This window comes from Delphinus delphis, chromosome 1 (genome assembly GCF_949987515.2).
Source record: "Delphinus delphis chromosome 1, mDelDel1.2, whole genome shotgun sequence".
Classification (NCBI taxonomy): domain Eukaryota; kingdom Metazoa; phylum Chordata; class Mammalia; order Artiodactyla; family Delphinidae; genus Delphinus; species Delphinus delphis.
Window position 1 is genome coordinate 134,116,372 of NC_082683.1, and position 26,487 is coordinate 134,142,858.

The 26,487-nt window shown below is 34.6% G+C and overlaps 2 protein-coding genes across 4 annotated transcripts in view; one reads left to right on the plus strand and one right to left on the minus strand.

Moving 5' to 3' along the window:
• RALGPS2 (Ral GEF with PH domain and SH3 binding motif 2) overlaps positions 1-26,487 on the plus strand; it is a 163,836-nt gene that overhangs the window by 92,050 nt on the left and 45,299 nt on the right. The gene's annotated exons all lie outside the window — the stretch shown is intronic.
• On the minus strand, positions 1,096-26,209 carry ANGPTL1 (angiopoietin like 1). Of its 2 annotated transcripts, XM_060034550.2 has the most exons (6): positions 25,101-25,679; positions 19,688-20,055; positions 19,210-19,381; positions 7,945-8,138; positions 6,364-6,634; positions 1,096-5,056 (listed from the first exon to the last, which is right to left on the minus strand). In XM_060034550.2, the coding sequence occupies exons 2-6, from the start codon at positions 20,030-20,032 to the stop codon at positions 4,869-4,871; spliced, it is 1,170 nt and encodes a 389-aa protein (XP_059890533.1). In that variant the 5' UTR covers positions 20,033-20,055; positions 25,101-25,679; the 3' UTR covers positions 1,096-4,868. The 2 variants fall into 2 exon arrangements, with proteins under 2 accessions (XP_059890533.1, XP_059890524.1); XM_060034541.1 differs by having other exon boundaries at positions 19,210-20,055; positions 25,101-26,209.

Consider the following 26,487-nt stretch of genomic DNA (forward strand, 5'->3'; position numbering starts at 1 on the left):
TCAAAATGGACTTTGTTCCTTCCTTTGTGGAACTTAACATCTCTTTAATGCCAAAGGCTCAAGTTGATGTCATTACCTTGTGAATAATCTCTCCTATATCCTATGTCATGAAAGAGGTACATAGCATTACTAGGCCTTGATAGCGGTGTCCTCATCACAGCTAATGAGATGTTTAAAGCATGCCTAAACTTACAAGGACTTTCAGATTTTATCTGATCCTCTTTTATGTTTCACTAGTTTTTAACCTATGTTGATCTCTGAGTAGAATATAGTTCTTTAGTTTTACGTTAGAGAAATTTTTGCTAATCTATGTATAAATATTTTCAAAAATAGTAGCTTTTTATTCGCATTTCTATTCAGATAATTTCAACAAAGTCCAAAGCTTTCTGCAGCTCTCTGGGAATTAATGAGATTGTTTTCCTGCCCCATTGGTAGAATTTTACTTGGTTAAAATGTATAGAAGTCTGTGACACTGATCTCAAAAATGCCTAATGGTCAAAAAATGTCATTGGCTTTTCATATTTTAAGAGTTTTATTCCATTTTCCTTTCTTTTGTTTAATTTGTATATAATACACACCACGGATTACTTTACCTTATTCTTCTCGTTAAGATTACATATTGAATTCTAAAACAGCAATAAAGCATGTTCAGTCATTTTCTTTTGAATCTTGAGAATGAGCTCTGACCAAATGGCAGCTAGCCCTAGCTTTTTCTTTAGCCAGAATTACATTCCCATTTTCCATTACCTCATTTATATCCCCTTTTACCCTCATTCTTTTTTATATATTTAAAATTCTTCTAACATTCTTTAATAGTATATTTTCTGAAATTTACTTTAGACCACTCAAAGACTTGTGATATAAAAGGGCGGGGGGGGGCTTCCCTGGTGGCGCATTTGTTGAGAGTCCGCCTGCCGATGCAGGGGACACGGGTTCGTGCCCCGGTCCGGGAAGATCCCACATGCCGTGGAGCCGCTGGGCCCGTGTGCCATGGCCGCTGAGCCTGCGTGTCCGGAGCCTGTGCTCCGCAACGGGAGAGGCCACAACAGTGAGAGGCCCGCGTACAGCAAAAAAAAAAAAAAAAAGGGCTGGGGATGGGGTTACATTGATTTCTTTCCCATTTTCATAGTTTTTCTCTTAGTGGCCTTGTATCTTTAAAAAATATCATGTGTAGAAGCTATACAGATCTGCATTTTAATCATAAACAGAATCAGGTTCCCCCAGTTGCAGCAGCTTTGCCAGTAGTGTTTCCAACAGCTGATATTTCAGTAATGTATTTTGTAAATTTTTTAGCAAACCTTAACAGGAGACTAATAATAAAAATCTTAATAAGTAACATTTATTTGCAACTTAATCCTCTATGCCCAACACTGTATACTTTACATAAATTATCTAATTCTTAACAACAATGTATAAGATACATGATATTATTCATATATTATAAGTGGAGAAACTGGGGCAAGGGAGGTTAAATTCACTTGCTATAAAGATATGCATTATAACCATTTCATTTATAGTTCAAAGAAAGCATTGTGGAATTATATTAATATTTTGGAAATCTGTCCTTAGTTTTAATTTTGAGTTCATTCTTCAGTCTTTCCTGTAATTATCTATAGAATTACGATGTAATAACTATTGACCCCACTGATAAAATTGAAAACTGAGCTTATTTTTAGATGGCTTTTTGAGGAGGGGTCATGGCATCATCGTAAGTGGAATCATTCTTTTCTTATTTTCTCAGACACTAAATAAAAGACTAAAAAATTGTTAGGATATAATCATTTTTAACTTACCATTGATTAATTTAAATATATAAAAATCATATCACATTAGTAAAGGTTTACAAGTAATTTGAAACATTTTCATGATTGTGGAAGTTTTTACAGGCTTATTATATTATTACCAGTAGGAGTCCTAAGAAATATAATGCTAGAAGAATTAGCACTCCTGTATCATGACTCATACAGTCAAGTGAATATTAGACTGAAAATTTGATCTTTATACTCAACCAGGCTTGGAGCCTGAGGATGAGCTTGTTAGTTCATATCTACTAAATTTCGGGATGGTTTCTAATATTGGCCTTATCCAATATCTCATGTTTTAAAAGTCTACTTCAGAGATGCCAAGTTTCCTTGACATTGATGGTATCCCATTGAGTGGAGAATAGAGTCTAAGTCATTTTTAGGATAAGCTTCATTTCATTTATTAAAAATAACTAAGCATAAATAATCCTTCTATAAACCAGCTGCAAGGTTATAGCTCAATCCTACTGAATGTCAGGCAACCATACCTTATTCCTTGGTAACCTGTAAAGTAGCTAGCTATCGGACCTTGCCTGCCATACATGTGACTTATCTAATCTCTGACAAGATTCTCATTAGGCTGAAATCCCTTACTATAGCTATTCTTACCTTAATTTTTCTTACGGCCCATTCTCTTAACTACCTGCTGTAACAGCTGACATAGCTCTGTTAGGTTTGCAAATGAAGATCATGGATCAGTGTAATTTTGCACCTGAAAATTTGGATATATTGTTTCTTTTAGTACATTTATTACTCACTCTATGCAAGGCACCGTGATAGGTAATGCAGAAAGTACATAGATGAGCAGTAGTAATCTGGTACTTAAAGACTACTGAGTACTTACTAGTGTCAGGCATTATTCTAAATGTTTTACCACATGTATTACCTCCTTTGATTTTCACAGTAACTATGTGAGCTAGGTACTGTTGTTATCTCCATTTTATAGATAACAAAACTGAGGCAGGAATACATAAATTGGCCCAGGGAACACATGTACCTGGTAGATTTGGGCCACAAACCCAAGCAGTTCTGCCTTCAGGACCTATGCTTAGCTATGACATAATACTGCTTCTTTTTTTTTTTCCTTTGCGGTACGCGGGCCTCTCACTGCTGTGGCCTCTCCCGTTGCGGAGCATAGGCTCCGGACACGCAAGCTCAGAGGCCATGGCTCACGGGCCCAGCCGCTCCGCGGCACGTGGGATCTTCCCGGACCAGGGCACGAACTCGTGTCCCCTGCATCGGCAGGCGGACTCTCACCCACTGCGCCACCAGGGAAGCCCAATACTGCTTCTTATTCCTTGATCTCAAGGAACTCACTTGCCTAAGTCATTCTTAAGCTTTCCAGGAACTTCAGAGCAGAGCTATATCACCTCTATAAAGGAGAGCACAATGCACCCTGTGGCCAAGGCAGTTAGCATTCAGCACAGTTTTCTAGTTTGTTGACTTTCACATGATTCTAGCTTTAATAATATTCCTCTTCTGTGAAAATTCTCTAAGACTGGTCTTTAATAGGGTTTTGGATGTTTAAGTGAAATGCTGTAGTTCTGCAAATAAATGGAATGCCCTAGTAAAATTTTATTCAGTTAAGATTTGATGAAACAATTAGATGCCTAATTTCTCGCAGAAATCTTATAGCAGATTTTTCTGGTTCTGGGGGTGGTGGAGAGGGACTTTAAAGCCATCCCGAAAGGACCACAGGTAAAACAAAGAATAACATCAGGGTTTCAGGGTTTGATGTTCTCTTACCTTCTTTCACCAGAAGTTTTATTTTGAGATGTGGCAGAGCAAAAACATTGGTCGTGTTGATGGACTTGAGTTGTTCAGATAATTGTCTTCAGTTTTGATTGGTTGAGCAAAAGTCTCAAGAGATTTCTCTAAAATTTTTAGTTCACAAATGAATTAAGGGAAGGTCAGCTCTAAGCAGAACATAATTTCTAGAAGAAAATTGTTCTGGAAGATTGGTAATAAAGTTGTTAGTTGCAAAGATGAGTTAAAGGTACACACACACACACACTGGAATTGGCAGTTTGGACTAGCCAAACCCCTGTGTATTCCATTCTGAAGCTGTTGAATCTCAGTATTGGAAAAATATCTAACAGTTTCTTGAAGTTGTTTTAGTCTCACCCGTAAGTATGCAGTAATGCTTGTAAAGCTGTCCAAGCTTTCTGACTTGACTAGCAGACAAGTTTTTTCTAAATAGTAAAAATCAGTAAATTAGGGAGGAAAAAGTATTAATAAATAAACTTAGAGTTATAATTCAGTTCTTTAAACCATTGGCTCACTAAATATTCTGCACTTTTGTAATATCAACACTTTACTGATATAACAACATAAAATAGATTTCAGGAGATTTTGATGTTCAGCAAATCATATGAAGATAATATTGAAAAATTCATTTGTATATTTCTGTTTTTATAAATTGACCATTTAAATACAGCATACATTATTTTTTTGTTTTTAAAGATACGTATTTTAATACTGTGGGTTTCTTAATTCTTTTGGGAAATTGACATAAAATATATTGTCAAGAATTCATATTTAATCATTTCATGTGAAAGGCACAAATTCACTTTGAAGTAACTTTTATTCAATGTAGAATGTTGGCAAAACTAGAGTTTTCTTCTAATTTCCTGTCTATATTTTTATAAATAAAATGTATTATTTTGCTGAAATCTTAAAATTATTTTTCCATTGGAAGTTATAGCATTTTCATAAAGTTTTTAAATAAATTGATAAGGATCTTGAACATGATTGAATTTTGATTTAAAATAAAGCTAAAATTTGTTTTACATTGTGGCAAATATTTACATTTTAGAGAACAAACTTTGCCTGTAATTAGTCAATAATATTTTTAAAATAACTTGGATTATAGATACAAATAATCTGCAGTATATTAAGGGAAGATGAGACTACATTCATAAATCCCCTTTTATAGTTGTAGTAAAATTCATTTAAAAAACTATATCTGTAGAAATGAATTGTGCAAAATAATATACATGTAACATTTACATTTTTAGGAACTGAAAAATAGAGTTCTATGTCATTTAAATTGGAGACTGTCTCCCTTCAGTCAATAGGCTTGATCATCATCTGAGCTGCTCTCAAGGAGTATGAGCCACCTCGGTATTCAGCCCAAAATATTCCGTCTTGGTACTTGCTTCTGTAATGGCCTCCTCTGTACCATACTCCATTTAGGTTAGAGTGTGCACAGGCATTGTACCACCATCCTCCTTTATGAAAGTGGGCGCAGTTTCCTTTGAGGAAAAAATATAGACATCAGAGTAAAAGTTTCTTCTAAGTGTGGTACTCTGTAAACCATCAAATACTTATTCTACTTTTAGAACAATGTGAGTTTTTCTTACTGATTTCAGTTACCTTTATCTTCATAGTGTTGTTTCTTCATTTATTCTGTTACTGTTGCTTAAGTATCACCTACTTGAAAGATCACTTGAATTGCCGTTTTTATTTTGCCCTTTGCTTAGTACCTGCTTTTTTGTTGTTGTTGTTAAGTGATTTAATTTTCTGGCTAGCAGGGTAAATAAAATGCAAGTAGTTTTTGTGTGCAAGAGAGAGAGATTGGAGAGATCGGGAGGGAAGGATATGGAGTTGCTAAACAGAGTAAAGTTTGGGGAAAATTGATTTTCAAAATAGCAAAAAAAAATATGAAATAGTACTATTAGCAATCAAATGAATTTCTATAAATAAGGCATGTATTATGATGATATTTGTTTTCCTCTTTTGCTGGTGTGAAATAGAGACCTATGCGCTGCTTGCCAAGACACAGCTGAATGTAAAAATAAATCAACTTTCAGGGGTATGTCTTTATCAGAGCCAGAAACCTAGGTTAAAAAGGCAAAAGTATGTGAAAATTAAATTAAAAATTATGTGATGGCCTAAATGAGTCTTTCTAAAGAGACTATTTCCCCTCTGAATAAAGCTTTTTTGCTATTCCTGTACCACATGCTGCAGTCGTCTTGCTAGTCCCCTTTACCAAGAAGTGCCTTTACCCAATGTACCCAAATGGCTTTTTTCCTTCACTCCCTTCAGGTAACATTCAAATGTTACCTTTCTTGGCCAACCCACATAAAACGGCACCCACCCCCTGTTCCCTTATTCGGTTTTACTTTTCCTAAAGTACTTGTCACCACCTAACAAATCATCTTGTCTCCTTCTAGAAAGTAAGTTCCAAAAGGGCAGGAACTTTGTTCACTGCTGTATTCCTCAGCACCTACAACAGTGTCTAGCACATGGTAGGGGTCCAGTGGGATTTGTTAGCAATTTTAGGCAGTTGGAAGTTTTATTTCCAGATGAGTATGTTTTGTTTCCCATCCCCACCCCATCAAGGTAGAACAACAGAACCTTGTTCACAGAGTTCACACTTTGGGATTGCCTTAGAGAAGAGCTCCTAAAAGCTGTTCCTTTCAGCAGGTTGTATTCTCTTTGAGTCCAAAACAACCTTTCTGAAAAGACTTTAATGGCAATACTTTAATAACAGGGTTCTATTTAATGCGTAGAAAGTGGTGATTCTACAGAGAATACACATCAGTTTTTTCTTACTCACCTGCATACATATCTTTATCTCTGTCCAGTGTGGTGAACTGTTTACCATTATGCCACATCATAGAATCCCCAGCATTCCCCTGGTAAGTTCCCAGGCGCAGTCTATAGAATTCACTTTCAGGTTCCAGGCGAAAGCTGCTATATTCTGCATAGACTTTTTTATCACTCCAGTCTTCTAATTCAATCAACAACTTATAATTATCTTGATTGCTAAGCATATAGATATTTTGCAGTCCAAGCCAATATTCTCCATCTATGTTTCCAAATCCTTTCTGTTAATAAACAGAGAGCATGCTTACATGAATAAGTATAGAGATAGTAAACTTTTTATAGATAAGTTTTAAACATTTGATAGCATAAAAATATTGACAATTTAAGTGGTAATGTGACCTTCCGCTTTTGTAGATCACCTGTTCTACTGAAGTCCCATATAATCACTTTGTTTTGTTTTGCTTTCTCTTAATTTGTCAGCATTTATTTGCACAACTACCTCCAAACTTTACAAATAAGACAAAGGCAGAAGGGACTAAAATTATTCATAGCGACTAAAAACATTAACTAAGTAAACTACCCAGGCCCTTAAAAAGGGTTCCTGATTTCTCTCATACTCATAAAAAGAAACAATTTTTTGTATATAGATACTGTCCCCACCATAGTCAAACAAATAGGACATCTAACATTTTTATGATATTCAATAAAAATGATAGTATCTGTTCTAGAACAAATTATCTTCTTTGACTCTATTAGAAATAAAATTAGTAAATGTAAGAAGATAAAACAGTAATCTTCAAAGCTCCTTCTTTGAAAGATTGTAGGTTAATATTTGAAAAACATAATAAATCAATTAACTATCCTATTTCAGTAAGCATTTGCCATTGCAGGTATGCAGCAGAATATAAGTTTGGTAAACCTGATCTTAACATTAAATGTGTTTTCAGGGGGGTTGTGTTGCAGCATTTTTTCCCCTTGTTAAAGTAGAGGACTTCCCTGGCGGTCCAGTGGTTAAGATTTCCCCTTCCAATGCAGGGGGTGCGGGTTCAAATCCCTGGTGGGGGAGCTTAGATCCCACATGCCTTGCCGCCAAAACACCAAAACATAAAACAGAAGCAATGTTGTAACAAATTCAATAAAGACTTTAAAAATGGTCCACATCAAAAAAATCTTTTAAATAAATAAGTAAGTAAATATAAAGTATAGGACCTCCAGCACATGACCGTTTTTCTAGGACTGTTTATCTCTGATTAAATGTACTTGATAATGGGCACAAATGTGGTCATGATTAAAAAAGCAGTTGTCTTCTTAGAAAATGAAATTAGGATCAGTCTTTGCAAAGAATTAAATACATATGTAAGTCATTCAGACTGAAAGGAAACATTTTAAAGTACATCTTCAGTTTCCTTTCTGCGTTTTAATTTTGACTTTAAAACCAGAGATGAGAATTGTCTTTCTGACAAATGCAGATAATGAAAAACAGATGGATAGTTTTTTTTTAACTGTGTATCTTATTTATTGCATATAATGACTATTATTGCAAGAGCTGCTTTGTTCCTACCTCTCCCCCACGTCTGAAACTCTGATTTACCTTATAATTTTCCCAATTTCTGAAGAAGTTGACAGAGCCATCTGTTCTTTTCTGAATAACAGTCCAACCCCCAGGATCCAAACTGTTCTCACACCATAACTGCATTGGTCCATTGCTGTTTTCAGGTTTGATCATATAAATCCCACTGACTGAATGTCCAGCTTCTTTTGCATGCTGACAGTCTTTGAATGGTCCTGTAATCAGAATATCTTTGATTGCCAGGAAACTTAATAGGAAAAGAGCCATATTAAAGTAGTTTTTAGTCAAAAGTCTTACTTACCTTTGTATCTTTCTTTACAGATACCACTTTTTATGTATTGTGTACACAATACAAGTTAAAGAAACTAAATTTATATTTAAATTACCCTAGTCCCACTATCTGGAACATTAACTTGTTTTATCTTCCACTGTTCTTGCAAGTCTTTGTCCAAATACATACATTTTTGTATTGTTATAATTCTAACACACATAGAAAATTGGATTCTGTCTTTTTATTTTAACAAACATTTCCATTGTCTCCATTCTAGTGCCTACGGTAGCTATAATATGCAATCTTTGATGTTGATATATCATGTTTATTCCACTGCCATTGGACACTGAGGTTTTATCTGATTTTTGCTATTATAAATAACACTGTACAAAGTGTCTTCTTATTGGCTTCATTTTTTCATACTTATAAAAGTGTTGCAGGATTGATCTACTGGATCAAAATGGTACAAACAGCTTTACAGTTCTTCATAGTGCCCAATTTTTAGTTTCCAAAATTTGATTTCAGTGGAACACACTAGTCCCTTGAGATGCTCAGTGAAAATGGCATACCACAGTCAAATAAGTTTTAGACTGCTAAATATTATGTTACCCTTTCGGAAACACAATATACATTCACATATTAAAGACTGAGAAGCCCTGAAGTAAACCAGTTTCCCAAACTTTTGGAATCTTTTAACGTTTTCCCTCATACAACAGTTCATAAGAATACACTTCAGGAATGTTGGCAAAATGCCTTTCTAAAGTGTTGTATCAATTTATATGACTGATAGTAATTTTCTTATTTAATCTACACAATGACTTTCTGATAGTTTACAGATGTTCTGTAGATGAAACAGTTAACTAACTAGTCTTTAAACCATAGGCTTAAACCCACTTTTTTCTAATCCCAGCATCTATGCTCTGAACTGCTGTGCTACAGTTGTCCCCATGTTATCTCACAGTTTTATGAATTCACTCCCTATTTTTTAATCCACTGATAAGTTTTTCATAAATTTTAAAATGACAAAACATTTTGTAAAATCATTTGTAGAGTGTCTTGACTCTTGAACTTGTGATTTCCATATTTTTGATCTAAAGAAAGACAGCTTCTAGTTTTACTGAACATTATTTAGTTTCACCCTTCTCCAGTGTTTTGATGCTTTGATTTTTTTTCGTAAGTATGTCAAGATATGAAGTGGTTCAGAAATAAGAATTACCCTAAAGATCTATTAGAACAACCAAAAAAGTATAGAAATTTCAGTTGTCAAATTTTATATTTTACTAAAAATTTTTAAATTCTGACATGTAGAATTTTTAGAAAATGTGTGAAAGTAAGAGAGTTTAGTCAAGTAAAATTCATCCAAGAAAGTCTGTACTGTAATGATGATAGGATTGTTGAAATTTTGAGGAATGTGTTATCTATACTGTGCCAAGTATATACAGGGTCCCTTATGGGGCCTTATTGGGATAGAATTAATCTCATTAAATAAACAGTTCCACAGTTACGTCATTAGAAGGGATTCTTAGAGACTATAAACTCTTCCCTCTAGATTCCTCCTTGAAGATGGAGACTGTTTTTGTTTTTCTTCTGACTTCATGTCATCACTGTTTTAACTATTAAGTAGATGGTCAATACATTTTTGTTAAGCAAATGAATCAACTAAGTTGCCTTCACATTTTAAATAACAAGGAAATTGAAAACCACACACAAAAATCAGAGATGATCAATTCTCTAGTCCATGTTTTTATTATGTTTCAGGTTTTTAAAAATTATAATACAGTGACTTGTAAGCACTACAGATTACTATTAAAAATTTGCGGAAACTGGAAATATGTAATGCTATCTTTCTTGGGTTATATTTATGTTAGGTATTAAATGTCTTAGTTATAGAGTTTCAATTTGATTATTTTTTTTTATCGTTTTTATTTCTCTTCTGAGATTCCAGTCTTGCATTTATTATGAACATAGTTTCCTTTAAGCCGTAATAACTACTTTAAAAATTCTTGTTCCTTCTATTTCCTAGTTTGTTGAGAGTTCTTACCATGAATGGATTTAGGATTTTGTCAAAGGCTTTTTATTTATCTACTGACATGATGATATGGTTTTTCTTTTTTCTTTTGTTAATATGATAAATTCTGTGGATTGTAGTTTTAATGTCAAACCAACCTTTTATTCCTGGGATAACCTCAACTTTGTCATGTTATCGTTTTTATGTATAGATTGTTTTGATTTGCTAAAATTTTGTTCAGAATTTATGCTTTTATAGTCATGAGGATATTTGTTAGTTTGTGAAAGCTCATAAATAGTTTCTTAAGCTAGGGAGGACTATTCTAAAAATAATGTTTGCCCTTTTCAGACTGGCCATAAATTAGATCACATTCCATTTAAATTCAGTGTGAATTATTTTTATGCTATCTAGCTTCTCAGTTATTGAATTTAAATTACAGAGTATTCAGAGCCTTTAACACAATGCTTTACAAAGTAGTCATCTTCAGTAATTTTGTTCCCTTTTCTTCTTCGTTGCTGACCTTGACACTTACTGCGTAATTTAAGGAGCTTGTGTAATAAATGTTTATTTAATTCATAAATTTAATGCGACTATTCAAAGATGAATATACAGTCATTTCTATTGCAGAAAAATAACGTATTCCTGAAAAATCTCGTGTTCTGCAAAACTGTGCACTAAAAATAGCAGCTGATGTTAGCTGTTAGCATACTTTGTGTTCAGCTGCAGTTACTTGTGGCACAGAACATTAATATGCTTGGGGAAAATTCCATATGAATCAATATGACCACTTTGTTTTGCTGATATTATTCTCCTTTTTTATCAGTCACGTATGAGCTACTTCACGTTACAGAAACACGCATTGTAGTCAAGTCAGAGAAGGGTAGAGAAGTTTAAATGAAGTATGATTTCCAGGTTCAATCTTAAATTATTTTGTGTAATGCATGGTAACGTGTTTATTTGTTTACTCACGAGCAAGAACTGTAATTTTTGGTTGTGTATCCACAGGTTAACCCACTTAGGTGCTCAAATATTTGTTGAACTAAATGATTCCTGGCAGCCACAGTGGTTTTCTCAGTTCTGCATTATTTTTCCCAGAAATGTCTTTTCTGCATCTGTGATAGCCTAGAAATCTTTAGGCTCCAGGGTTAAGGAAACAACCATAGAGTCCAGTGGGAAGTGGGGGGAGAGAACTCCACTACAGCTTGCTGAGTACTCTGATTGAATCAGCAGGGCACCCGAGAACACTGGCTAAGAATTAGCTAACCTAGATTTGTGGGGAAGAGCTGGAGTCGGCTCCATCTGAGCTGAGTTGTGAAGATTGAGTAGGAGTTTGGCCATTAGGGGTAGAGGGTCTGATCAAGGCCACACATGGGTGAAATGTGCTGAGGCGTGGGGACAGAAGAGAGCTTGATATTCCAGCGGAGTTACAAATTTTGCATGTCTGAAATGTCAGTGGTTGGAGGGTGGTACTTAGAGCTCTTGAGGTTGTCTGTACGGTTGAAATTGATTTCTTCAGTCTAAGAATGCAGTCATCATAGTTGTTTACCACGTTAACCAGATTTTTTTTCTAAATTGTCACTTTCACAATAGTCAAGGATATCTGAGGAGCATTGCTCTTATTTTAAAACCTATTAGTATTGTAGTTAAGGCACACATGAAGTGGTTTTGTTGCGATACATACAGATCTCTCTCTTATTTCAGAAATTTGCTTATTCTATGAATGTCATCTTTGTAAATGTTTGCTCTGCACTCATTTGAGTATAGTTTTGACAGTTTACATTTTATGTTTAACTATATATTCACAAGTTGGACTTTCATTAGATTATTTGAATTGCTGTTAAAATATTTAGAAACATCAAGGTTTTGAATCTTGACAGAATATTTGTAAAATGCCATTTGTTCCTTTCCTGCTATTTAATAAGCCCTCGGGTGTTTAAGCAAACTGGGGAGTTCTGGGTTTTCTAGATCCAGCTTTGATTTGATAAGACTTCAATTTATGCAAATTTAAAATTATCTTCAACTTTAATTTTCAACGCACTTTTTCGTAGTGGGCTTCATGTTTACAGTTTGGATGCCTGTTAGACTTGGTTGATATAAAGGCTTAGGAAAATGTGGTTGAAATTCTTTTCCAAGACATATGGATAAAATTAGCAGTGCTCATAGCTGTTTTTTTTCTCGTCAGTAAAGATAGTAAATATCAAAATTTAGTATTTGTTTATTTTTATAAGTAAACCATTAACCTTAGCCCAGTGTATACTGTTGGTCTTGGCATAAATATTTTCTCATTATTAACTTGCATATCTTATTCATTTTCTGCTGTAGAATTAGGTTATAGATCATTCTTACATTAAATATTTTACTGCTTTCTCTGTACCATACAAAATGCTTAATAGGAATTCTTAAAATGACTAGTAAAAAAGTAGCAGCTTTATTTTTGAGAAGCCAGTTTTAACTTGCTGGTTTATATTATCAGAAATAAATTAATTGATTTATTTATCTATGATATTTATATATGATTGAGGAATTTGTTATTAATGGTTCAAAGGGTATAGACTGGAAGTACCTTTCTTTCAAAATAGGAATTTTATTAACCTTTTGTTTGCATTGAGTAATTTTTTTTTTAAATTTTATTGGAGTATAGTTGATTTACAATGTTGTGTCAGTTTCAGGAGTACAGCAAAGTGAATCAGTTATACATATATCCACTCTTTTTTAGATTCTTTTCCCATGTGGGTCGTTACAGAGTACTGAGTAGAGTTCCCTGTGCCATACAGTAGGTTCTTACTAGTTATCTATAATATTTTATTTATAATAGTGTGTATATGTCAGTCCCAATCTCCCAGTTTATCCCTACCCACCCCGCCTTTCCCCCTGGTACCCATAAGTTTGTTTTCTACATCTGTGACTTGCACTGAGTAATCTTGAAATAGTCATCTTCTATGACACAATTGCATTCTTCTCAAAGCGGGAAAATGGAATTCTGTACATTGAATTTGAAGGACCAGTCTCTTTCTTCCTCAGTTTCTTTGATGATTAAAATTTGTATAAGACTAACAAACTCCAGTTAACAGGTCTGATTCATCATAGAAAGAAAAATATTGGCCAGTCATGCCACATACTTTCCAACATGTATTTTTTCATTAAGAACCCGTATTTTGAACAGAACAGTGGGCTACAAAAGACAAGAGGTTTCATACTTTGAATAGCACCTTTACTGGGAACCATCTTTATTTAACCTACCTATTCTCTTTCTATAAAGAAACTGTTTAATTACTTAAAAGGAAAATCGTTTTCTTTTTGTTGCTGAATTCCTCATTAATTTTCTTACTTTGTCCCAATCCTGTGCTCTTTGTGATAGGAGAAATAGGACAAAAGACATAAGCAATTTAGAGCTTTCAAATAATTGGTCAGCAAGTAAAATCTTTTAAGAGGTAAACTTTTTAATCGGGTTGTGAGTTAAGCATAAGGTAAGTACATTCAACAGCATTTCTGGAATGGGAAATTTGAGGCAAATACTTTCTAAAGTGATAATAGATTCTTTCTTGTAATAATATGAATTACTTTATTAATGTATAAGTTTAAAATGCAGTTAGCAACCTGAGCTTTTATATTGAAGTTACTTAAGAATATACCGATTATTTTTTATAAGTAGTTAATGGAATCATGTTTCAGCCCCTTTGCTTAACCAGTCTTCTTTAGTTTCTCTTAGTTTAAGTGCTAACATAAATATGCCACTGAAACCAATTGCATTTTTAAAATTTACTAATAGGAAACATTATAAATAATTGAAAATTAGCTTATTACCCACTAAAAAGCATTTTTTTTAGTTTCTAATGACTGTTTTTCAAATTTAACTTTTTAAGCTTACCTTTTATATTCCCATACGTGGCAAGGCATATATTGGAAAGTGCACTCAAAAAATGTAATAATGATATTCAGACTGTACACAAAGCATTTTCACATGCATCACCTCATTTAATCATCACAACAAACTCTTTTACAAAAGAAGCAACTGGGCCTAGGAAAAGCCTGGCCAGAATCCAAGTTTCCTGGTATTCAGATCTATTCTCTAACATACTATGAAGGAACTTTCTCAACTTCATTCACCTACAAGGAATGAACGTATTTTTATAAATACACCATTTGTAAAAGGAAAATGTTTTCTTTTATGAAAGACTAACCCAAAATGTAGCCAATGAATAACATTAACAGTTAAGAATTTTTTGATGGCAGTTTGCCAAGTGTATAGTTACATTCTCAAACATTTTGTTTTTTAGGTAGAGGGAAAGTAATGTTTCTGGAGATTATTTATTGTAAACCAACAAAAGTATTCTGTTATTTGGCATAAGTTCATAGTAAGTTTGTTCTCTTGAGGTGCATTTTTCTTATAACCATTTTAAACGAAAATATAAAATTGTCATTAAAACACCTTTTAAAAAAATGCTTATAAATAAAAAGAAACAAAATTGAGTTATTTGTAGTGAGGTGGATGGACCTAGAGTCTGTCATACAGAGTGAAGTAAGTCAGAAAGAGAAAATCAAATACCATATGCTAACACATATATATGGAATCTAAAAAAAAAAAAACAATGGTTCTGAAGAACCTAGGGGCAGGACAGGAATAAAGATGCAGACCTACTAGGGAATGGACTTGAGAACACGGGGAGGGGGAGAAGGGTAAGCTGGGACGAACTGAGAGAGTGGCATGGACATATATATACTACCAAACGTAAAATAGATAGCTAGTGGGAAGCAGCCACATAGCACAGGGAGATAAGCTCCGAGCTTTGTGACCACCTAGAGGGGTGGGATAGGGAGGGTGGGAGTGAGGGAGACTCAAGAGGGAAGAGATATGGGAACATATGTATATGTATAACTGATTCACTTTGTTATAAAGCAGAAACTAACACACCATTGTAAAGCAATTATACTCCAATAAAGATGTAAAAAAAAAATGCTGGTAAGATATATATAACATAAAATTTACCAGCTTAACCATTTTTAAGTATACAGTTCAGTGGCATTAGTACATTCTCATTATTGTACAGTTAATCTCTATAACTCTTGTCATCTTGCAAAACTAAAACTCTGTACCCATCAAATAACAACTCCACATCCTCCCCTCACCCCAGCCCCTGGCAGCCACCATTTCTACTTTCTATCTCTACAAATTTAACTACTCTAGGTACCTCGTATAAGTGGAATTGTACAGTATTTGACTTTTTTGTGACTGGCTAGGACACTTTTTAAATAATACATATACATTATGCGTTTAAAGAGTTTAGAATGATCATGTACCTACATGTAGAGTGCAGTAATGTGAACTTCTTGGTGCCAGAAGCATACGTAAGTACAGCAATAGACATCCATCTTTGCCCTTTTTTGTGCAAGTACCCAAACAGCTTAGACATATTTTCCAGTCTGACATAAGAATAATATGAACAAAGATTTTAGCACGTTATATGTAAAGAAAAAATAGCATGTCTATTTATTGTTGCTTGTAGTAGTTTATATTTGATAAGAATCACAGAATATTAGAACTAGAAAGAGGTGTTAGAATCTTCCAGTCCAACCAGCACTCTCTCATTGTACAAACGAGAAAACACAGGCAAAGTGACTTACCCAGGGTCAATAACAAAGGAAACAAGTTTCCTTAATTCTGTGCAGTTTCCCTTGTAGCTAATTATGTCCTTGAATTTCAGAGACCAACATTTATAGAAAAAAATAAAAAGTTAATGTTTACTTATAACAACAAATAAATAATGAATAACAGAAAAAGTTATGCGCGTGCTTAATTTTTACATTAAGGATTGGTTTATTTGGGATGTATACACCATTGTTTCATTAAAGCAAAAGTCTGTTTAATGGGACCTTTGATATGCTAAATCCTCAGCATGATTTAAGTCTGTAATACTAGATTTTTTTGCACTACAGCTCAATGTGTAATAAAACCTAGAACTGACACATCTCATTTTGCTTAGGCATTTTTCGTGTGTCAGTGTATGAATATGTGAATAATCATTTCTTCTAGAACTGGTGATACCTCCAGTTAAGATCAGTACCCACAGAAAATACTCCATGGCAGTCATCTCCATACTTACATAATTGTACATCCCATCAGTTAAAAAAAATTTCACACACTTCAGATATGTTTACTTATAAATTGTATGTAAAAACTACTGGTAAATTGTATACAGTAAAAGCTTACACAAGACATTTTAAAAGAATATAAAAATACATTTTTTTCTTTCTATACCCAGGTGATCATTTCATACACGTTATTCCTTTGGAAATCTTAATAGTGGTCATCATTTGCCTAATTTAATGGAACACTAGCCAGTTGTTACTGTTAGTTAGAACACTATAAAATGAATGACTCCAGTACAATAAAATGTGTTAAATTACTTTCATGAAGGTCTTTGGAATGACAACTTTCAGAATCTCTGTAAAAATGTAGTTATCAAGTCAACCAGCATTTATTTAGCATCTGCAAATGACACAGTATCCATCTACCAGGAAGGAGCTTGTATTATAGATGGAAGGCATTTTATTTAGATGTGTGTACAAGTACTGTGTGTACATGTGAAGGTAACTGATAATTCAACAGTGAATATAAGAAATGTTGTGTCTGTGTTACAGAGAGTAGAGACATTCTAAGGCACAGAGGAACCCTTTCCACCCGCCCCCAGCCCCGCCAAGGTCACCCAGTTAGAAATCCAGGATGTCTCTATTCTCTAGCTGCTTCCATAGATAATTTGGATCTAAGTTAGAGTTCTGGCTCTGAATAGAAATAAGGGACACATCCGTGAAAGACTGAAAAGCAACATGGATAGAACTTAGTTGACTGCGTGTGTGGGACAGGAGGGAAGTGTCAAAGATGAGCCAAGCGAATTCCAAAACGGGTAGTAACATACACCAAACTAGAGAAGTCAAAATCCATTTACCTGTCAATTTTACTTACAGAAATTTATATCCTGAGAGTATAATCATAGAGGAAAAAAAAGAAGAACAAAGTTAATTTTTAAAGTTGCAAGAATATTGATTACCATGTTTATGGGGGCGGGAGGGGTGAGAAAGACCTGAAGGTTATTACCAAAGTGTTAACTGTAGTTTATTTCTGAGTATTTGGATATTCAGCAAACCTTTTTACAAAGTTTGTTAGTGTTTTCTAGATTTTCTTCGGTAATTATTGCTTTTATAATAATAATTTACTTATTTCTAAAAGGAGAATGCCCGTTTAGGGAAAAGATTGTTTTAGGGTTTAGTTACTCATTTATTTATTCGTTCTTCAAGTATTTATTGTAGTGCTTACAATGTGCTGAGTACAGCATGCCAAACCTAATCCTGGCTAGATGTTTGAGAGAGAGACATGAAAAGACAGTTCACTTTCTTCCAGAAGCATTCAGTCTAGCAGGGAGACAGACATGCAAACAAATAGCTCCAGTGTAATATGATGTAAAAAACATAGTCAAGGCATAGTCAGCAATTTGGGGAAGGAGCCATCTAGATACATTTGTCTGTATCTGAGTAGGTATAACATTTAAGACACTATTTTAGCTAAGCCTTGAAATCTGCCAGGTTGACAGATAAGCTGAAAGAAGGCATTTCAGTAGAGGAAGCAGCAGCATGTGAGGTAATGGTCGAATAACCAGATGCAAACATCTAGCTTTGGTTAGAATCAAGAGGGAGAGCTCCATGCAGGAGTCATCTGAGCAATGGTGATACTTGTAGCCTTGAAGGAGTATAGACCTCTAAAACAGAGTATCTTCAAGAAAGCCTTTTTAAGCCATAGGAGAAGGAAAAAGGTGCCAGTTGAAGGACCTAGAGAAGTAGGAAGAGTCAGAGTATTATGATGTGGAGGCCCAAGAAAGCAGAGATGTGAATGGTCAGTGGTGTCCACTGCTGCAGAAAGACACGTCCACTTTGTGATGTACATACTTCCAGTCTTTGTCTTTGTTCTGTGTTTTTGTTGTTGTTTAAAATTATTTCATAGTCTGTGCGCAGTTTTTTGTCCTGCCTTTTCAGAAAGTAAGTGAATGAACTGTAATTAATTTTTTTTTTTTTTTTTTTACTTTTGGGCATTTGGGTTTTTTCCCTTTACTCCAAGAAAACAAATCAACCTGTAAAGAATTCAGGAGAACGGCTTATGAGAAATTGGATGTAGGTGTAAAAGAAATGTTTTCAGAAAGTTAGCAGTGAGCTTATTACTAGACTGAAACAAAGATGAATTCTTCATCTTTTTATTCTGGGCACCTCGATGAGTGACTGATAATGAAGGGAAGAAGGAATGAAATTAGAAACAGAGGTAGAGATATTAGGATCAATTCTCAGGTTTTTTAATGTATTGAAGACTTACTTATACTTACATGGTTACAGGGTACAACGGTAGGATTTTAGCTTTGGAAAATAGGAGGGATATCTTTTCCTCTTGAGACTGAGGGCAAGAAGGCATGGGTTTTGTGCAAATGTTTTCAAGATAGGAAAGCACAAGGAACCCAGGCCTGAGTAGACTTAATCTCAGCACAGCTGTAGGTGGTGCATGTGCTGAGAGTGGAGATAAGAGGGGGTTAATTCTAGGCTTTAGGAGAGTGAAAGCAAATTATTACATGTTCCTTTTGAGGAAGATGGTGATGGGAAGAGCATCAAGAGGTAAATGAAAGGATTGTTTAACAGTCGTGAGGATCTAGTTGGAGTCCGAGAGGATGGTCATAGAGGTTAGGAGTGGATTGTGGACTCATCCCTGTCTCAATGCTAGTAATTTAGATTGTAAGAATTTGGATGAAAGACTACTTTTTCCACGAAATATACTGTTTCTATGAACTCTTAGAGCTGAGAGATGTATTTAAGATCAATTCTTGGTTGATAGAAAACAAAAACAGAAAATTTAATGTTCATGTATAATTACATCACCAAAATGAAGAATAGGCATGTATTACGAGCATTGTCTCATAAACCATAAAACATATTAACCTTGTACTTCCATTTTTAACAGTAAGAGGTAACTCACCTTCATTGATGAACGTAACCGGTGGTACCTTGAAAGGGCTTTTGGTGGGAGAAGTTGCCAGATCAGGTGGTGGCATTAAATCTCTGGGGTAACCTGGATCCCTCTGTATCTCATTGCCTCCCAGCAGACCAGGAGTATACTGATAACTGTTAGGAATGTGCTGTGGCACTACCTGGACGAGAGGAGGAGACACATGGGGGTCTTGTCGGGAAAATATCCTCAAGCACTGTTCTTCCAACAGAGTGATCATCACAGACTGGTTATTGACAAGATCAGTCAAGGAAGCATATTTCAGCTCTAGTTCCCTGTACCTTGTTGCCATCTTCAGCATTTCTGTGGTGACATTGAGTATTTTATTTTCCAACTGGGAAAGTTCGAGTGAATTATCCCTCTTACGGATAATCTCATGTAATAGTTGCATATAGAGTTGAGTAACACGGGAGTTCATGTTACGGCTTTCTTTTCTCAGCAGCTTTACCTCATTGACAATGTTTCCATCTACATCCACCACCAATTGCAGGACATCTATCTCCCGCTTCTGCCTGGAGAGCACGTCCTTCAGGTTTTCAAGGTCCATCCTGGTGATCATGTCTTTAATGGTACCTGCATCTTGCCCTTTGGTATTGACACATATTGGCCCTGTTATTTTTTGTTCAGGTACCAGGAACGTGTATGAACATTTCTTTGCTTCCTCTTTACCATCTGTGGCACGAGGGTATCTCCTCTGGGTTATTTTTTTTATTTTGAACTGTCCTCCTCTGCAATGTCCAATGCCCATTAGTAGGAAGAATAGCACACTTAGGGTCCAGATAAAAGCCTTCATTTTGAAACGAGGTTGTATGACGTCTTTAAAAAAAAAAAAAAAAAAAAAGATGAAGGGAAAAAGTAGAAAAGAATTGATATTAATCTACTTTTAAAGTCAGTAACATAAAAAAAGTATCTAAGGGAAAAACTGAATATCTATTGGTGTTAATAAATTGGGCCAGAATTAAAGTTATTAATTTCTTAAATTCAGTATTAAGCACCTTCCTATTTGTTTAAAAATTAGGTTTCAGAGATGAGCTCTCCAACTACCACCTTATTGTAATGCTTTTTGTTCCCCAGCTCAATGAGCAGATCTTGGTGAGTGCCCACTGTGTGCTGAGGCATATTGTTAGGTGCTGTTGCGGCTTCTGAGACCCTGATAAGACACTTTTCTTACCTTTAAAAAGTTCACTTGCTATCTTAAGGCTTGGAAAATGGTACATAATGTTGGTAAGGCATTAATTAAAACATCTTCTCTAACTAGTATGAAAGTTGCCCGTGTTTTTTATTTATATTGTGCGGTTTCAATTAAATTGGCCCTCTCTAATAAGTATCTTTTTTATCTATCAAATTAAAAAAATATTTTTAGACAAATCTAAAACCAGAAAGTTTTAGCATCATATTTTTTGTTTGTTTTTGTAACATGTCCTTTTGGGATTGATGACAAGTTTAAGAATGATAGCATGCTCACAGTCATTATTGTGGGTAATTGTGTTGCCTAAATCGTAATCATATATACGCTCTAAACTTATATATGATTCAGCAGGTTCATTTTTCTAACAGAAGTTCTACTGAACTTCATTTTAGTAAAATGCTAATAATTTTTTATAACGATTACCAAGGAAAGAAACTCATCTGTCATTGAATCTGATCGTTAGAGTTGGAAAGTACCTTAAAGACCATCTCATCTCATTCAAGACAAGACCTCTTTGCTCACATGGGTATGTTGAAAGCCAAGGCCACAGCCACACAAATAGGTAATATTAGAACCAGGTCTAGAATTCAGGTTCCCTGGCTCTTCAGTCAGTGTTTATAGCAGTGGCGCATACGCTAAAATGTGTGTTTGGAATGTTCCATTTTTGCTGTGGCAGATACATACTTGCCTTTTATAGTACAATTTCTATAGAAACACTTGAGGAAACCATAAGAGTAGTTCCAAGAACCAAAGCTGCTTTCTTTTTCTTTAGTTACCTCCCTAAAGAGTAGTAGCAGTTAGAATGAGTAAGATGTGTCACCCCATCAGGTTCATTAACAAGCTGCTATAGTATAGCCCACCTTCTCTCTCTTATAAACTTGATTCCTGTCTGCTGTCTCTGAAGGATGGCAGTGGATATACTAAGAAGTTTTCTATCCCATTTTCCACCCAGGTACTTGTTTTTTGCTTTGTGGAGCCAGGTCCCAAGTTGTTTATGCCTGCTATTAATAAATAGCAATGCAGCAATAACAATAGTTCATTTTTATTGGGTGTGTGTTAAGTGCCAGGCATTGTTTCAGCCTTTTACACGTATTAAATCATTTACATCTCACCACAACCCTCTGAGGTAGATTATTATTATCCTCATCTTCAAATGAAGAAACTGGCATCCAGATGTTAAGTACCTCACAGCTTCTAAGACATGAAACCAGAATTTGAACTCAGGCAGAAGACTCCAGGGTTCACGTTTTTCAATAACAACTACATCATATGGCAACGTATTCTAACCTTTTTTCTATCACCAACACTGTAGCAATCCCTTATATTTTTGTAGTGCTTAATGCGTGTTAACTGTTTGCATTCACAACAGCACTGTGAAGTAAACATCTACCATTTTGCAAAGAAATAAACCTGGAGGAGCTAAAACACTCAACTGGGATTCAGATCTTCTACTCATAACTTTCTAGACCTGTGATTTTTATCCTCGTCATGTAGTAGCTGCAGAGGAGTCTTAACTTTGTGTTCCGTGTCTTTTACAGTCTTTTCGTGGTTTGTATCTCTTTACATTGACCCATTAACTTAATTATGCACAGGTATTTGTGGATCATTTTTATATCCCAGACTTTTCTGCTGTCACTCCTTTCCCTCCATATGTATTCTGTTAGCTGATAGTTACCTGTCTAACTTGATTATGAAGCCTCCTAAAATTAAAGGTTGTATCAATGAAATATGGACTCTTCAACTAGAGTCATAAAGATGACTACTGCTTTCTAAGACCATGTCTCCTTACTTCGGTGTTTTCAAATGAAATGAGTAATGTTTGCAAAACAGGTGATAATGAAAATAAAGCAAAGAATGGATGGAATGTACAGAATTCTTTTTCTTTTCCTAACATAAGATAGGAAGGAGGTGCATAGTAATATTCCATGTTTGTGTCAAAGGCTTTCTGTTTGCTGACTGAGAGCCAGAAGTACACTTGGATGAGTACTTTTAGTTTTTTGCTTTCATACTTCGCCTTCGGACATTAGTAGAAAACTTAGACCGAGTGTCATCTATTTTATTTAAAAAGGACTCTAGTTAACTATACTAGAGTTACCTGTACCAAAAACCAATAAAATATTTCTTGTTATACTTGCAGATTCATAGAATTTAGATATGGTTTATTTTTAAAACTGCAGACAGTAAAATAGAAGCCATCAGCCTGCTGGGTAAACGTATAGCATTTCTCCTGCGTAGTTAACGTATCCAGTGTTCAGATGCACTCATTTCAGTCACTTCAGGAATGGAATGGAAACTCTTAGATCATAAAATTATTTTATCTAAATAAACTAGTATGAAATAAGCTACCAAAACAAGGAAAATTCAGAGAGTATCATGAAACCTCAAAACATGTAGACTTTTCTGAACAGTATTCCGACTGAAGATCTTGTATTCCTATCAGACACAGATTTTTATAGAACTAAGAGCATATAATGCAAGTCTGCTAATGTGACTTTGTATCCGTGTTATCATGGAAGAACAAAAATGTGAAAATACAAATCTAAATTAAAATAGCAATAGCTTCCTTTTGGTGTGTTCTGCCTTGGCTCTTTGTGGGTTCCTGTATAATTAAATCATAAGATGAATTCTTGTCTACCATAAGAGACTCTGACCTAAGTTAATATTTAAAGGAGACAACCAAAAGTTTATTTTTTAAAAAAACAAATACAATTCCCTTAACCTTTACAAAAGTCATGACTTCGTTGTCACCTAAAGCTGAATAAGGAACCACACTTCTTAAGGAGCAGACTAGCTACATCATGAGTAAAGAAGGAGTTTTTAAAATACATTTACTGTTTACCTTTTATGAAAACATTCTCTTATTTGTATTTTCCCACATATGTTCAGTTTTTAAAGTGAAAGATCCATAAATCTGTGTTACATCATAAAACCTTTCTGTATATGTTAAAATTTTCCTAGGTCCCACGAGAATGTTGTAAATTAGTCACAGTATACTTAAGTTTAAATCTATGTCTTTGCTTGGTTGTTTTTAGGGGGGGAGAAAAAAAGCCTTCCATGCTTTGAGTTAAGTTTATTGGTACTATTTCTCTTCATAGTTGCTACATTGCCAGCTAGTAGGGAGAAGAAATGAAAGTTAGGATATACTTCCTTTCAGATGGTAAACGCATAGAGGCATTTAACTGGCTGTGTCACGCACTGAAAACAGCATGAGGCAATGAACTTAAATTTATGAAGCACCAAAGATACCTTAGATAAAGACTTCTAGATTGTGAATTATGTTCTGGGAAGAGACTTGAGAACAGTTTCATCCCCTGGAGATATTTAAGGAAGGGATAAATAGTTATCTGGGTTTCAGATTAAATGCTTGCCTAAGGCTTCAGTAAGAACTGAGGTTTAACGGAGGTCCTGTATTTTCATAGAGACAACAACAAAAAAAGAAAGAGATGACAGTATTTCGGATCTAGTATTGTTTGGAAATTTTATCGGAATTTCTTGTAAAATATGTTTAACAGAGATCCTCCCAGTATTGAGAGTTTTGAATCTTTAAGGAAAGGACATGAAAGTAGAAGAAATCCTATTTAGCTTTACCATTTTTTGCTTGTTGAAGATTCTTACCTTGAATTTCTTTGATTTTTAAAAGGACAGAGGACCCCAGATCATAACAAATTTAAGTGTCTTTGGTGTTAAAGCTCATTGTTGGTAACTAGTAATTTTATTTTTAATAATTCTAGTAATACAATTAAACAAAGCCCCCAGATAGAATATTGAAAGAATCGTGTTTGTTGACCTATATTTTTGGTCTTTTAATTATGTATTTAAGTAATTGTATCTTCTGGGTTCTTATTTGCTATTGTTAATGCTGACGACTTACACAATACTTCTATCACCTTTTGTTTCTTCTCCTCAATTCTAATCTGTAAGGTTTTAGGATTTTTTAATGTATCAATCGCTTTGCTTTTTCACGTAATTCCAGTTGTAGCAGTTTTAATTTCTGTTGCCCAAGTTAAAGTACTGTTGCATATAAGCCTATGAAACTATTTAAAAATTTGAGTTTTAGCAAGAAATACCGTAGACTTGTTTTAAATCTTTAATATTTAGTAATATGAAATATTAATATTTAGGTTATATTTGGTTATGCTATAATTGAGGTATTGTTGCAGAGCCTTTCAGTTAATTTTATATCTTCTTAGCTGTGTTTTGCAGCTATACTTTAAGATATCTTCACAGTATATGTAAATCTTTAGCATATACACTGTAGCTATGTAAAGAGAAACAAACCATGTTTACATCTATTTTCTTTAGTCTGTATCCCTTTGTTTTTAACCACTGTGCTGTAAATCTTATACATTTAATCTGTTACTTGTTAAAATTTCTAATGTCACTAAAGTACTTGTTTTCTGAAACCCAGCATGTATGTATCAGTCTATAAACATATACACTAAATACCATTAAATTGAACCTCAAATAATTCATTAATCATCATAAAGTATATAATGACCAGTTTTATATAAAGTTGCAAAACAAAACCTTTTTCAGACTAAACAAATTGTAGTATATTCCAAAATTCTTTGATTAATAAGAGATTTTGAAATTTCTACTACAAATGTAAAATAATTATACATTTCAACATACATAGAATTTTTAAATAAAAGTAAAAGAAATATTATAATACCTTTTGCATCTGTTGATAAAGCAAACCCAGAGACTTGCTGCTCTTACTCTTGCTTTTAAAAATCAGTGAAGTTTGTTCGTCTGTGACTTTAATGGCAACTGCATTTTTGTTTTGGACCGTTGAATCCAAGCTGTACTAAGGAACTTCTTTTTCTTCTTACAGCACAAATCAATTGAATTTGACAAGCCACCTATGTAATTTTAAGTAGTATAGTGGAAGTTCCTGGTCTGCGGGCTGTCTTTAATCCAGCAGAGAAAGCATTGTGGCTTTGCTCTGTCTGCCACATGGAGAAATTCAGTAACCAGCTGCAGCTGACCCAGATTGTATATACAGTACCCTTGAATAGTGATTCCCTCTCTTTCTCAGGAGACTCAAGTTCAGCCCACATATTACGTCACCAAAAATTTGCTGGAGACTTGGGGGGAAAATCTCTTTAGGATTTCCTCTCTGTAGCTTTAAATAGGGGTGGGGGTAGTGTGATCAGCAGGAGGTTGAAAAGCTCCGAACAAGGAGAGACTGTGCAGGTTGAAGGAAGGGCACCATCTGGAAACAAACTATCATAGTTCAGCGGGCAATTATAAAACAAACATTTTAGTCTGCTGCCCAGAGATCTTTTAAGTTGAACACTGAAAAAATAGTACTCAACTTCACTTAGAAGTAGGCGCAGGCTGATGAGTTTGTTTTTTATTACAAAGAACAAGAGTTAGACTCTGTTCTAAGAGGCAGTCCCCTAAATAATATAATACTCTTTATAGCCTAGAAGAATTTCTAAACGTTGAGTCGCCAGTTCAGAAGTTTTTAAAGTTGTAAGAAACCTGATGTTGTAATATGTTATATCTTACTGTGTAATGTTCCTGAGATAAAACTGTTCATTTTTTTAATTCTAATGTTATATAATTAAATTCTGATGTTATATAATGTCACTGCCTCCCATTCTGCAGCATGACTCCTCTTGCCTGAATACGGTTATTCTTATTAGTTGATGCTGTGATTTAAAAGCAAACATAACCCTGGCCTGGGAGTGGGAGAAAAAAGAGAATTCTGACTCCCCGCTGGCTATGGGAACTTAGACAAGTCACTTTACCTACCTCTGGCCCAGTTCTTCTGCTATGAAATTAGGGTGCTGGAGAGGGAATTAGTAATTGTTGAGTACCAACTATGCTTTTATATTTCATTAAATCAAGAATGTTGATTAACTCAGTGGCTGAGGAGACACAGATTTAGACATTTTAAGTAATTTGGCTTAGGACTTCCGTACTAAGCGGTAAGAACTGGGATTTGAATCTCTCTCCAAAGCATTCGGCCACACTCTCTCTCATTGGATCATATAACTGCTGATTGCTGCTTCTAGATAAAACCTGTGCGTTTCTACTTTCTATGCATACCG

What these genes read in the sequence shown, in the direction of transcription:
- ANGPTL1 (XM_060034541.1), bottom strand. Translation starts at nt 20,032, where the DNA reads ATGAAGGCTTTTATCTGGACCCTAAGTGTGCTATTCTTCCTACTAATG. An exon ending in GGTTACGTTCATCAATGAAG is followed by an intron (nt 8,139 to 19,209) that starts GTGAGTTACCTC and finishes TTCTGATTACAG; the next exon opens with GACCATTCAAAGACTGTCAG. An exon ending in AGATAAAGATATGTATGCAG is followed by an intron (nt 5,057 to 6,363) that starts GTGAGTAAGAAA and finishes TTTTCCTCAAAG; the next exon opens with GAAACTGCGCCCACTTTCAT.